Source organism: Triticum aestivum, chromosome 5A (genome assembly GCF_018294505.1).
Source record: "Triticum aestivum cultivar Chinese Spring chromosome 5A, IWGSC CS RefSeq v2.1, whole genome shotgun sequence".
In the NCBI taxonomy this organism is placed as follows: domain Eukaryota; kingdom Viridiplantae; phylum Streptophyta; class Magnoliopsida; order Poales; family Poaceae; genus Triticum; species Triticum aestivum.
In genome coordinates, this window is record NC_057806.1 from 391,007,684 (window position 1) to 391,022,873 (window position 15,190).

The 15,190-nt window shown below is 42.1% G+C and overlaps 1 protein-coding gene across 1 annotated transcript; it reads right to left on the bottom strand.

Annotated features, from left to right (window-relative positions):
- Nucleotides 1–6,745: 6,745 nt before the first annotated feature.
- On the bottom strand, nucleotides 6,746–7,851 carry LOC123103549 (uncharacterized). Its single transcript, XM_044525167.1, has 2 exons — nucleotides 7,452–7,851; nucleotides 6,746–7,039 (listed from the first exon to the last, which is right to left on the bottom strand). Exons 1-2 carry the CDS (start codon nucleotides 7,787–7,789, stop codon nucleotides 7,033–7,035), a joined length of 345 nt encoding a protein of 114 aa, XP_044381102.1. The 5' UTR covers nucleotides 7,790–7,851; the 3' UTR covers nucleotides 6,746–7,032.
- Between the last annotated feature and the right edge of the window lie 7,339 nt (nucleotides 7,852–15,190).

A 15,190-nucleotide genomic window follows, 5' to 3' on the forward strand; every position in this document is an offset into this window, starting at 1 on the left:
CGTCTCTTGGTGGCTCATCATCAGCATCACGCATTGCAAGCCTGGGTCCTTGCTTCCTTGAAGAACCACCCTAGAACATTTTCTTAAGCATACTTCTTCCTCTGAAAAATTCTGAATTTTTTTAGTAACTTCAAAATAAAAGTGAACCAAACTCAATAATATTGATAGCAACTACTCATACAAGTGCCTAGAGCCTATATCATGCATCAAAACTATTTTTGACCATATAAATTTGACATGCAAGCTCAAGAACAGGGTCACCTAAGCAGCAAAAATTTGCAATGAATAAAGCACTAGAACAAAAACTAACTGGACCAATGGAGGAGTCACATACCAAGGAACAATCTCCCCAAGCAGTTTTGTGAGAGGTGCTTTGAGCAAGGAGATCGAAAATGGCAGCAAGATGAGCTAGAACTCGTGCTTGAGCTGGATATTCGTGTTTGTGGGAGGAAGAAGAAGTGTGTGGGTGCAGGAATAAGTGGAGGAGGGCCACCGTGGGCCCACGAGGCAGGGGGGCGCGCCCAGGGGGTAGGGCGCGCCCTCCACCCTTGTGGGCAGGTGGTTGACCCCCCTGCTGTGTTCTCAGTACCAAATATTCTCAAATATTCTAGAAAAAATCATATTTAAATTTCAGGGCATTCGGAGAACTTTTATTTTCGGGGTATTTTTATATTGCACGGATAATCAGATAACAGATAGAAAATCAGTATTTTTATTTTATTTAATATAAATAACAGAAAGTAAAAGTGGGGTACAGAAGGTTGTGTTCTCTAATTTCATCCATCTCATGATCATCAAAAGGAATCCACTAACAAGGTTGATCAAGTCTTGTTAACGAACTCATTCCGAATAACATGGAACCGGAGAAATTTCGAATAACACTATGTTACCTCAACAGGGATATGCACATCCCCAATAATAAGAATATCATATTTCTTCTTGACAGTAGGAAGAGGAAATTCAAAACCTCCAAATATAATCGATGGAATCTTTCCAATAGAGTTGATACTATGAACTTGAGGTTGTTTCCTTGGAAAGTGTACTGTGTGCTCATTATCATTAACATGAAAAGTGACATTGCCTTTAGTGAAATCAATAACAGCCCCTGCAGTATTCAAAAAGGGTCTTCCAAGAATAATAGACATACTATCGTCCTCGGGAATATCAAGAATAACAAAGTCCGTTAAAATAGTAACGTTTGCAACTACAACAGACACATCCTCATAGATACCGACAGGTATAGCAGTTGATTTATCAACCATTTGAAAAGATATTTCAGTAGGTGTCAACTTATTCAAATCAAGTCTACGATATAAAGAGAGAGGCATAACACTAACACTGCTCCAAGATCACATAAAGCAGTTTTTACATAGTTTCTTTTAATAGAGCATGGTATAGTGGGTACTCCTGGATCTCCAAGTTTCTTTGGTATTCCACCCTTAAAAGTATAATTAGCAAGCATGGTGGAAATTTCAGCTTCCGGTATCTTTCTCTTATTTATAACAATTTCTTTCATATACTTAGCATAAGGATTCATTTTGAGCATATCAGTTAATCGCATACGCAAAAAGACAAGTCTAATCATTTCAGCAAAGCGCTCAAAATCCTCATCATCCTTTTTCTTTGATGGTTTAGGAGGAAAATGCATGGGTTTCTGAACCCATGGTTCTCTTTCTTTACCATGTTTCCTTGCAACAAAGTCTTTCTTATCATAACGTTGATTCTTTGATTGTGGGTCATCAAGATCAACAGCAGGTTCAATTTCTATATCATTATCATTACTAGGTTGAGAATCATCATGAACATTATTATTAACATTATTACTAGTTACAGGTTCATTACCAGATTGAGTTTCATCGTCAGAAATAGAAATATCATTTGGATTCTCAGGTGTTTCAGTAACAGGTTCACTAGAAGCATGCAATGTCCTATCATTTTTATTTTTCTTCCTTTTAGAAGGACTAGGTGCATCTATATTATTTCTCTGAGAATCTTGCTCAATTCTCTTAGGATGGCTTTTAGGATACAAAGGTTCCTAAGTCATTTTACCACCTCTAGTCATAACTCTAACAACATTATCATTATCCTTACTATTCAATTCATTGAGCAAATCATTTTGAGCTTTAAGTACTTGTTCTACTTGAGTGGTAACCATAGAAGCATGTTTACTAATAAGTTTAAGTTCACCTTTAACATTAGCCATATAATCACCCAAGTGTTCAAGCATATTTGAATTGTATTTCAATTGTCTACCAAAATAAGCATTAAAATCTTCTTGCTTAGCCATAAATCTATCAAAATCATCTAAGCATGGGCTAGCAAACTTAGTAAATGGGATTTCAGCTTTATCATATCTATAGAGAGAATTTACCTTTACTACCTGTGTCGGGTTATCAAGACCACGAGTTTCTTCAATAGGTAAAGGATTAAGATCATATGTTTCTTCAACAGACGGTAAATTAAGACCATGTATTTCTTCAATAGGAGGTAAATTCTTAACATCTTCAGCTTTAATACCTTTTTCTTTCATAGATTTCTTTACCTCTTGCATATCTTCAGGACTGAGAAATAGAATACCCCTCTTCTTCGGAGTTGGTTTAGGAATAGGCTCAGGAATTGGCTCCGGAGGTGTCCAATTAGTTTCATTTGCCAACATATTATTCAATAGAATTTCAGCTTCATCCGATGTTCTTTCCCTAAAAACAGAACCAGCACAACTGTCCAGGTAATCTCTGGAGGCATCGGTTAGTCCATTATAAAAGATATCAAGTATTTCATTTTTCTTAAGAGGATGATCAGGCAAAGCATTAAGTAATTGGAGAAGCCTCCCCCAAGCTTGTGGGAGACTCTCTTCTTTAATTTGCACAAAATTATATATATCCCTTAAAGCAGCTTGTTTCTTGTGAGTAGGGAAATATTTAGCAGAGAAGTAATAAATCATATCCTGGGGACTACGCACACAACCAGGATCAAGAGAATTAAACCATATCTTAGCATCACCCTTTAATGAGAACGGAAATATTTTAAGGATATAAAAGTAACGAGTTATCTCATCAGTAGTGAACAGGGTGGCTATATCATTCAGTTTAGTAAGATGTGCCACAACAGTTTCAGATTCATAACCATGAAAAGGATCAGATTCAACCAAAGTAATTATATCAGAATCAACAGAAAATTCATAATCCTTATCGGTAACACAAATAGGTGAAGTAGCAAAAGCAGGGTCAGGTTTCATTCTAGCATTTAGAGATTGCTTATTCCATTTAGCTAATAACCTCTTATGTTCGTATCTATCTTTGCAAGCTAAAATAGCTAAAGAGGCTTCTTGATCAAAAACATAACCCTCAGGAATAACAAGTGATTCTTCATCATCACTTTCATAAGTATTATCAGATTCAATATTTTCAATGTCTCTAGCCCCTAGCAAGTTGTTCATCAAGAAATTCACCAAGTGGCACACTAGTATCAAGCATAGAAGTAGTTTCATCATAAGTATCATGCATAGCAGAAGTAGCATCATCAATAACATGCGACATATCAGAACGAATAGCAGAAGCAGTTTTAGGTGTCGCAAGCTTACTCAAAACAGAAGGTGAATCAAGCGCAGAGCTAGATGGCAGTTCCTTACCTCCCCTCGTAGTTGAGGGATAAATCTTGGTTCTTGGATCTTTCAAGTTCTTTATAACGATAAGCAGATATAAATCCCAAGTGACTCAAAGAATAGAGCTATGCTCCCCGGCAACGGCGCCAGCAAATAGTCTTGATAACCCACAAGTATAGGGGATCGCAACAGTTTTCGAGGGTAAAGTATTCAAACCAAATTTATTGATTCGACACAAGGGGAGCCAAAGAATACTCTCAAGTATTAGCAGCTGAGTTGTCAATTCAACCACACCTGGAAACTTAATATCTGCAGCAAAGTATTTAGTAGCAAAGTAATATGATAGTAGTGGTAATGGTAGCAAAAGGTAACAGTAGTAAAAGTAATGTTTTTGGTATTTTGTAGTAATAATAGCAATAGCAATGTAAAAGTAAATAAGCGAAGAACAATATATGGAATGCTCGTAGGCAATGGATCGGTGATGGAGAATTATGCCGGATGCGGTTCATCATGTAACAGTCATAACCTAGGATGACACAGAACTAGCTCCAGTTCATTGATATAATGTAGGCATGTATTCCGAACATAGTCATACGTGCTTATGGAAAAGAACTTGCATGACATCTTTTGTCCTACCCTCCCGTGGCAGCGGGGTCCTTACGAAAACTAAGGGATATTAAGGCCTCCTTTTAATAGAGAACCGGAACAAAACATTAACACATAGTGAATACATGAACTCCTCAAACTACGGTCATCACCAGTAAGTATCCCGATTATTGTCACTTCGGGGTTAACGGATCATAACACATAATAGGTGACTATAGACTTGCAAGATAGGATCAAGAACACTCATATATTGATGAAAACATAATAGGTTCAGATCTGAAATCATGGCACTCGGGCCCTAGTGACAAGCATTAAGCATAGCAAAGTCATAGCAACATCAATCTCAGAACATAGTGGATACTAGGGATCAAACCCTAACAAAACTAACTCGATTACATGATAGATTCCATCCAACCCATCACCGTCCAGCAAGCCTACGATGGAATTACGCACGCATGGCGGTGAGCATCATGAAATTGGTGATGGAGGATGGTTGATGATGACGATGGCGACGGATTCCCCTCTCCGGAGCCCCGAACGGACTCCAGATCAGCCCTCCCGAGAGGTTTTAGGGCTTGGCGGCGGCTCCGTATCGTAAAACGCAATGAATTCTTCTCCCTTATTTTTTTCTCCCCGAAACACAATATATAGAGTTGGAGTTGGAGTCGCAGAGGCACCAGGGGGCCCACGAGGTAGGGGGCGTGCCCCCCACCCTCGTGGACAGGTGGTGGGCCCCCCGGCCTTCATCTTTTACATGTATTTTTTATATTTTCCAAAAAGTTGCTCCGTGAAGCTTCAGGTCATTCCGAGAACGTTTGTTTCTGCACATAAATAACACCATAGTAATTCTGCTAAAAACAGCGTCAGTCCGGGTTAGTTCCATTCAAATCATGCAGGTTAGAGTCCAAAATAAGGGCAAAAGTGTTTGGAAAAGTAGATACGACGGAGACGTATCAATGATACCAGTGCAGGTGACGCAACCGAGCTCAAGTGGGAGCTCGATGAAGATCTTGATAGTTGTTTTGTTTCGTTTCCAGTTAATCAGTAGTGGAGCTCAGTTGGGACGATCGAGGATCTAGCATTTGGGGTTGTCTTCTTTTATTTTGATTCCATAGTCGGACCTTGTTTGTATTTTGGATGATGTATTTTTAACTTGTATTTGTGTGAATTGGCGATTGTAAGCCAACTCTTTACCCCTTTCTTATTCAGTACACTAGATCATCGATAGCGCGCGTTGCTGCGCCAATCTATTTTTTCGGTCGAATGATAGGGATTTCCATAAGTATAAGAGAAACAAAACATGGAACTTCAATTGCATAAACAAATATCCTTTAGTAATCAGGATATTTTTATGCTAATGTTTTAGCAATTATGTTGAGGTAGGCACAAAAAGTAACATTAACTAAACCAAACGTATATACATCTGTAAATCTTTTTGACACAAGCAAGAAGTGACCAGATTATATGCCCACCTTTACAATATTAGCAACCTAAGGCTGAGAGCATTTATCAAATATAGCTTACATATGCTTCTCTAAATAAGCCAAGTAGGATTCTTGAGCCCAGCCAGTGTTTGAAAACAAAGGTATGCCATTAGTCAAAGATAATAAAGTTCCAAACATCCGAGATGATAAAAATATAGATGTGTTGCTGCTTCATTAATAAAAACATGAAAACTAAATAATTGATATTTATTCCGGGAAAAGTGTATATTGACACAAAGAACAGAAGTCATAACACTGACGACCACAATCACAACATAGTACGTATAATTACAACGAAAACCTAAACTATGCAAGTGCATACGAAGATTTATCTCACTGCTGCAGCTAGATAAGAAAATCATATTCTGCTTATATAGTAATAAATATTATAACTTTGAAAGACCAACGGTTTATCTGGAATAATTATTTCCTTTATCTGCATGTGCTAAATTGTAAAAACATGATTATTGTAATAACCACTTCTAACTATTGGTCAGAACGTTATGGAGTTGTGCAAACATATTCTAATTATTAAATACGATATTAGCAAATTGCTTTCTGGGGATATGTGCATATTAGAAGATATTATCTGTCTTCTTTCGACGCTTTTCCGGGCAAACCTGACAGGAAATCTGAGCCAAAATTTCATCGTAAGAGATGAGCATAACAGACAGAGGATCTTCTATAAAGGAGCTACTGAATCATTGATGACATCAACTGTAGATATGGCACTCTAAATCAGTTCTTCCAGGAATCTGCGTTTGCGAGGAAAATTTCAGTATCTTCATTTTCTAGGTCCATAGCTAGCACATGCAGAACAGAGTAAGCACGTGATCACATAAATCTGTCTCACCACGTAACCATTTTCTCTTCTAATTTATAAGGAAAATGCCCACAATGAACAGTTAGGTACTCTCTTGTCGTTGGTAAAAATACCTTATCAAAGCTAAAGGTATGATAAATCAAGGCTTGAAAGTGAGAACGATATGGGCCCGACAAAATAAATTGGCACTGAAGATTGAAGCATGTACACATAATTGGTACCCGATCCAACTTCGACACATTAATCAGAAGGCACATTGCAAAATGCACCGGCATAAGGGCTTGTCATTTCAAGAAAATTACACATGAGGAGGATATGGTCTTAGCATGTAAAAGTTCCAAGTAACTTTAGCAGAGGCATGACCATGTGTTCTGAGTTCAATTGTATGTAGGACTACATAAAACAACTTAAGAACATGGCTACAGGAGCATACATGATCAAATAGAAAATATGTGTCCACGACATTAACAGGTCGCTCCATCTTAGATGCCTTGATGAGGGTCAATGACCTCGAGTCTTTAGAACCTACAAGAAATTATCATCTGTAGCAATCAGTCACAAAATCATGCAGCCGTCCCAGGTAAAGAGTAGATAAACTTGCATCATAATGTACAAAATTCTTATCAGAAATACACCAATTTATTTTCTAATAAGGAAACAACAGGATTGATCCCTCAACGTGGCCACCAAGGCAGGCTATAATCTCATATCTCCCCCCCTTCCAGACCTATGCTTGAAAAACAACATCATCTCATCAGATCACCTCATTCCTAATCAAACATTCACAAGGCAGGCTATAAGTTCATATCTTCCACCTTCCAGACCTAACTTGTTCCGCGCAGGATGGGGATGAGAGGCAATTTCTGCTCATGGGGTATAAAGGTGATGCACATGGGGAGGAGAGGAAAAAGGGGCCTGAGAGAGTGGGGAAACTCACATCGTCGCCATGGTGACGGGGAGGGCAGCGACGCGGCGAGCGTGGAGAGAAGGAGGGAGTGGAGGTCGGAGAGCACGCCGTCGAGGGTCGGGGAGAGCGGAGCAGACTTTGTGGAGTCGCCGTGGCCTCGTGCACGGCTTGCTCGCCATCGCCGGTGCCGCCTCCTCCTCGGTCACCAACTCCAAACCCAAGGATGATTCCCTGGCGCGCCTCGGCTGGATCCACTGAGAAGGCCGGGCGCCGCTGGATCGCCTTGAGCGCCTCGGCTCGATCCACTGGGAAGACCAGCGGACACTGGATCCCATCGTAGACCGCCTGCGTCGCCGCCTCACCGGCATCCCTGTATGAGATCGAGCCCCCACCGATCCCTTTCCACCTGTTTGAGCGAACAGTTTTTTCTTACGGAGATAAAGCGCAGCGTCGGATCACCTAAATGGGCTGCCTGTAGAAGTCCAATTAACCACAGGCCTTCAAAAAAGTTTCCAAAATAGCGGTCTATTTAGGACAGCCAGCCCATATCGCGATAAACTGCCACTTAGAGGAAGATCTGACGGCCAGAAACTAATCTAACGCGAATCTGACGGCCAGAAACGTTGAGGGCCTGAGAGAGCTCGCCTTAGGTGTGGTTATACTGTCCTAAATAGGACGTGTGAAGATTACCCTTCTTGCGACAAGCCTACCATGCGGATATGCCTCTAAGTTGTGCCCCGACACGTGGGAGATATAGCCGCATTGTGGGTGTTACACGAGAATAGCATAATCATCCTACTTGATGCTAGAATTTACAGTTTTAGCTCTCTAGTCTAGTATATAGCGGAAAGAATACTGGAATTCCTTTGACCCACATCTTTAAGTTCATCATTTTGTGCACACAATAAAAGATGGGACAAACTCTTGCCGAGTATGTCATAGAAGACATACTACGTATATATGCAGCTTCAAATTTTTTGACCACATTTCTTGATGGACTGCTAAAGGACAACAACGTTTGTGCATCGCGTGCATTTTTTTTCACCTATTTAATCGGGGCTCTCTTTCTCATTATTAATCAGCCTTTAGTTCGAGGCAAACATGATTGCAGATTGAGTGCCCGATTCATCTCTAATTCCACCATTATTTCTCAATTACCACTGGTTTAATTCCTTTGCATCTTTGGCAATCCACAATTGATTTTTTTGTTAATATCCTATTGAGTGCCCGATTCATCTCTCTCACTTTAGTTTCACCATTATTTCTCAATCACCACTGATTTAATTCCTTTGCATCTTTGCAACCCCACAATTGATTTTTTTCTTGTTAATATCCTTCCATTCCAGAATCGGTACGTGAATATCCTTCCATTCCACAATCCTCCAATCCATCATTCATCATTGCTTTAATACACCTCCAAGACAGCCTATGATCTGTTTTTAGTCATCTTGTTGATATTTAAGGTCAACTACAAACATATATAAACTTGTAAGAATCAGTGTCAACAGGCGAGGTGAGATAATTTAACATATAATATTGTCGTGTGCCTCGCTATCTATACTACTATTAAACAATCGAACAATTTCTTTCTTAACGCCACACAACAATTGTACCCAGATTGATTAGCACCGCTAGATTAAACCCACTGAATAAAATCTAATGGTTATGATTAACTTAATCCCGAGTCATGTGTGTAGTTAGCAATTTAGGATGACTGACCGTACTCCACCCGCATAGGAATATTCCACATGCCGTTTCCCACTAATCACGTTATTCCATCTGTTAATTCCTTCCCTACCAAAAATCTCTTCCAATCAAATAGGAGGCATGCACGCCTGCCGCACGGAGTCATCACCAACCTCCTCCACTCCTCTCGCTCCCCACGCCCACGCGATGCCGCCTAGATCAGAGGAATTGGAGGCCGTCGCTCCGCCATGTTCCGTTCAGGAGCCGAAACAACAAGCACCAATGGCCGCTCCACAGCCGGCGGCCAACACAAGTGGGTTACACATCTGGCGAGCCGTCGACTCTATCTTTCCCACCGTGCCGCGTCAAGAACACCTCTGTAGTGGCTCTCGGTTTGGTCACGCCTGCGCCATTGGGTTTCTCTCTTAGTATGTTGTTCATACGACTCTAATAATTTGCCAAGATCGGATTTTATCTACGTATCCAACCAGGGCAGACTGATGAGAGCGAGTTTCTTGCCGGATTCGTCCGTCAAACAAGCAACTCCTTGATCTTTACTCATGTTTCTCTTGGTGATGTTCAGGTGTCGCACTACCCGCAGGGAAGCTCAAGGCCATCGCCACCGACGTCGGCCGCCCCGGTGCAGGAGGAAACATGCACGTGCTCGGGCCTCGGGGAAATTGGCAGCGTCGTCCACGCCCAGGTCTTCGACAGGTAAGAAAATCAACACAAGGATCGAAGGCCCATCCTGTTTTACTTTCTTCCCCTCTTTGTCCATTCTTTGTGTTGAACTGGATCCCGTCTTGTTTGCTCCAACAACAAGATCCAGCTACCGACAGGGATCAATCGTCCAATCATCAAGAGGTTTGGTGCTCAACTCTTGAAGAAGGCCTAGACCGATCCATCCAAGGCACATATACCATCCCGTTTCTTCTTGCATGCCTTCTAAAGCAATTTCTTGATGATGGATTCTAAATTGCTCTGGTGGTTTTCAGAACGGCGTAGCTGTTCCTCCAGCAGCGCGGGCAGCCCTGCAGCCAGTAAACAAGAAGGTCCCTGTCAAGGCCGCCGCCTCTTGCTGTTACTCGCAGGGGATGGTGAGAAAGATAGAGTCGACGGCTAGGCGGATGTGTAACCCACCTGTGTTACTCTCTGGCCACTCCTGGAGCGTAGGTCGCCATAGCCATCCGTGGCTTTGACGCTCGGCTGCTGCCCCACGGACGTATTCGCCACACCCCTCAGCCGACGCTACTGCCCTCCACTATGTGGCTATCCTTCAGGCATGATTCTGACGCCCTACCAATACTGGCACCACGCTGCCTAGGCTGATTTTTGCTTTTTACATGCAGGAAAATTAATTATATGCATGTTCTATTCGACTGCCTGATGCCCAGTACTGGTGTTTGCGGGGATAGTACAGCCTAGCCTCTTCAGTAGGTGCAATGGCAGTAAAGCTTATGAGCTCATTTTTAGCATGTACGTGAGCAGTTGACATGCTGGTGTGAAGCAGGTATGTGCCTTGCTTATAAATAAAGCCTTGCATGATTTGCTTATAACTGATGGACTGAGGTGGAGGTGAGAGATGTATAACAACCATCTTGATCCAAATGACAGGGCTAACCTGCTTACCTATAATTTTACCACATCCTAAGACTTAGAAATCTATACAATAGGAATGACTAGCTGCTTTGTGGTCTACATGTCTGCATATAGTGTTCAGGTATGATTCTTACATACTGTCGACAAGGGCACGGTGTATTTCCTGAACTTTTTTTTCATTATGTTGAGCTCGGTTTCAACTTCTACCGAGTAGTTGGTAAGCAAGCCTGATGCAGATGTATGGAGGTTATGCACTTCCATTAGCTCTAGAGTTGTCCACTATACCGATAAGGCCTACATATTTTGCTAATGCGGGTTGGACGGGAACATGAACCCCGGCAATCCAAAATAGAAGATATAAAATAACTGCAGCTCATGCCATGCATTTCTATAACAACAAGGAACAAGTCTGTTTTTTAATATCCTACCACAGCCAAGCAATTTAAGCTTATATGGGTGCTCTCTATTTTCAGAGGTGCGTGTATTGAGAGCACCCATGATTCAGGCAAAAAGCTAGACAAATTAATAAACTTTGTACAAGTTGTACTTGAAGCCAGTGATAGCTCGTTCAAGGATGCCGATTGTGATTATCCTACTTCAACAACGTGCTTGCCACTCAGGAGTGACAAGTACAGCATGCTGCTTTTCTTTAAGAAACCCCTTCAACTTATGTATGCAATATGTACTTGTGAAGAACTATGACAGAGCCTTGTTTATTGTATGCATGTCTAATGTATTTTCATACTGAATAGAGTAACGTACTCTTGCCCCCACGGTCCCAGCACCATGTTTGCAATTGTATTCTTGGTCGCGCGTTGCTCAATTAGGTGAGTCTGTTTTTCTTTCATTTTACTTACATTTTTACATGAATTTGCCCGTGCATTTGGTCCTATCACTGACAACAATTCAAACCTGTCAATCGGGGAAAGATATGCCCATCAACAGTCCTCTACAGTTGAGATGTTGATATGACAAGTTTAATTTGTGTTTAATCTTCACATAACTAATTTTGAATACCATGTATGTCATGTAGAAATGTTAAATTCCCTTCATTTTTGGTCACAAATGTCGCACTACAGGTGATGCGAGAAACTCAGGATGGGGGCAAAATGGTCTTGACCACTGGCGAACTCTTCTATCTCACCGACTCCCTTTGTATTCGAGTCCAGCAATTCAACTTATGAAGATAACATGTAGGCTGAACCCAGGAGAGAACAAATTATATGCACCTCTTTTAGTATCTTTAATCAAAGTTTGCATCTCTATCATGTTCACTTGGACAATGACTATACCTATTATATGTCCTTTCAAGTTCGCACAAGAAATTAGATATGTTGCATACTTTACTATCTGACTATGATTTCTTGGTTTGGGATTTCCTTGTCTACTAGCACTTTACATGACATCATCAATAGATAAGTCATGGGGTTTGTATTAAACCTCATGAGACATGGGGATCATCAGACACTACATATATTCTACCCCCACCGCCACCCCTCACCAAATTTTTGGAATATGAATTCAGAATGCGTTGATCAAGACAACATACATACACGATTAGCACTCCCTCCATTCACAAATACAAGATATTCTAACTTTTGTACGGATTGAATGTATATAGACACGTTTTATTGTGTTTGTTCACTCATTTTAGTTTGTATAGTCTATATTGAAATATACAAACATCTTATATTTTTAAATGAAGAGAATAGTATACAGTAAGCTTCATTTCACCCAGAAGAGCTTCCGTAACATGGAAGTTAATTAGTTTCAATATGAATTAAGAATAATACCCACATGAATTTTATAGGTTGCTTTTGATTTAGACGTGCGTTGCACGTGCATGCTTACTAGTGAATAAAAGAAGGCCCATCATTGCGGTGACTTTATGCTGAGTAGGCCCAGCAGTGCAGCAATGGTATGTACTAATTTTTTAGTTCAATTTATGTACACAACTAAGGTCATCAGGTATTGTGGTGAACGTCGAGCACTCACAAATCTGCAGTGAAGGGTTCGATCCCCTTGCACGAGCGTATTTCTTTTTCGGTGAAATTTTCACTATTTAGATCTCGTCCTGTCATATGGTTCTTATAACCTGTAATTAAACGTTGAAGTTCAACAGCTCATCTGGCGATTGAGGAGCGCTGACGAGTTGAGGTCCAGGGTTTGATCCCTTGCTCAGGTGTTTTTTCCAATGAAATTGTTTGACTGTTTTCACGTGACAGCGGGCCGGCCCAGTCAACAGTTATCCCTGTGCGGCGGCTGCCGGACAGAAAAACAAAGATGTGCTGCGGGTTGTTTTCTTAAATATAAGAAACTTTTCTGTAAAATATCGTGACGGTGATGTCACTAGTTATATCCCACTACTCAATTTTGTCAAGTTAAAAGTTTTTTTGATAAAGGACTTTTTAGTAAATAGATATATTGAGGTGATACAATCGTATTGAAAGAAAGTCCGGCCTCTGCATAGCTAGATGCACACAGCAATAACGTCCAAAGCACCCTAAAAATAAAATAATTCGATACAAAGCCAAGCAATAAATCATGTCTAGCCTAAGGAGCGGTAGATCCTATCCGTAAATCACACCGCCATCCATGGGGTAGAAAACCTCCCTGGCCGTACGCTCCAGCCACATAGACACCATCATAAAAAGGTCACTGTCCTCCGGCTTCTGCTGGATAGACCACGTACGGAGCCATCGTGTACAAATATGAATAACCTGCATAGGAGATGAGACACATTTATTGTTACAAACCACAACATTACTGGTAAGCCACATTGCCCAGCATAAGGCCGCCGCTCCCACAAGAATATGTGCAGAAAATTGTCAAGTTAGAAGTTGGATACGAGAAGTTTTGAAGAAGCTAGCGAGTCTCCGAACAAGCCCTTAGTCATGACTTGTGGGGGGCACATTTATCTTACAAGATAGAGAGAACTACCATGTGGGTCTATGGGTATTTTTGTCATATAACATGGTCAACGGCTTTGATCTAGCAATAACGATGTCTAATGACATTTTTGAGCAAACATCTAATGAAACGATGCTAATTTTTAGATATCTTATGTCATTTTTGCGCAAGCAACCCACGGAAGGATGATATTTTTGGTAGTTGTAATTTTTATTGGTAAAATTGAGTAGTGAGACACAACTAGTGACATAAATGATAAAACTCCGTTGTTTTTACTCATCAGTCTACATCATGTAATCTGGTGGCTGATGTTCTCGCTAGTAGGGCAAGGCACTCTGTTGATGCCGTGTGGGATTAATGATGTCCCGGATCTGATCTGAAATATCATTTGAACGAACTTGCTGCTGTTAATTACACTGTCACGGTGTTAAAAAATGACTTATATGAAGGTACGGAGGAAGTAATGAAAAAGCCGCCCATCTTTTACCTAGGTAATAAAGAAAACACCCCCTCCTTCTCTGGCGACTTGGGGGAGATCCAATCGCGTCGCCGCCGGACTCCCTCTCCCTCCTTCTCGTCTTGCCGCCGCCTGAGGCCCTGCAGGCGAAGCCCGGGCAGGTCCGGGGACGGCAGCGGCGGGGCGCTTCCCTGAGTCGACCTCTCTCCTTGGGCCTGGATCTCATTGGCGGCAACCCATCGGATGCCTCGGCTGATCCGTGTGGCGGCTGGCCACAGGATGCCTTGGTCGGATCTGCGGGAGAGGGTAGTGGGGCTGCGGCGCTCATCGACGGGCGGCGGCGCTGGGAGGCCCAGATGCATGGCAGTGGCTGGATGGCGTGCACAAGGGGACGACGCTCCGACGATCTGGCCTGGCGTCTTCTTCAGGCGGTGCGGTTCCCTGATCTGATTCATATCTCATCGGCCTGCCTCGGGACTTTTCGGCTTAGAAGGATCCAGTCCTCCGGCCATGGTGGTCCTGTGGTGAAGAAGGTGGATGTGGTGGAGCAGCTAGGCTCATTTTTCTGGAGGAGATGGAGATTGCGGGCGAAAGCCAGACTTTGACTACGGTCAAAGTGAACGACGACGGCGCCTATGGGCGTCGCTACCTTGATGAAGGCGTTGACATGTAATCTTCGACTTCCCTCCCAGAACACTTGAGGGGAAACCCTAGGTCCGGGTTCGCCCGGATCGGATGATGGCGGCACTTGGGGTCGTGTTCCCCGTTGGGGGTATCATCTTGGAGTTGGGCCTAGCTAGCGAGACTAGTGGCTGTTGGTGGTTTGCCGGTTGCTTTTGTGCCGTCAAGCAGGGATGATCCGTTGCTGCAGTGTGACCTTGCGAACATGATGCACAGTGGTAGTCGAGGGATGTGATAGCGGTACAGATAGCCAAATCATGTTCGATGATATTGACGGCTTGTTGCAGCCAAGGCGGTGCAATGTAGGCTCGTGGTGTATTGTCTGAGGCCCATGATGATGCTAAGATTTACCATTGACAAACACTTGCGTCGGAAGCATGGGATCGCCGGAGCGTCTCCATGAGATTTTGGCGGTACCATCTCTTGCCATTTGAGC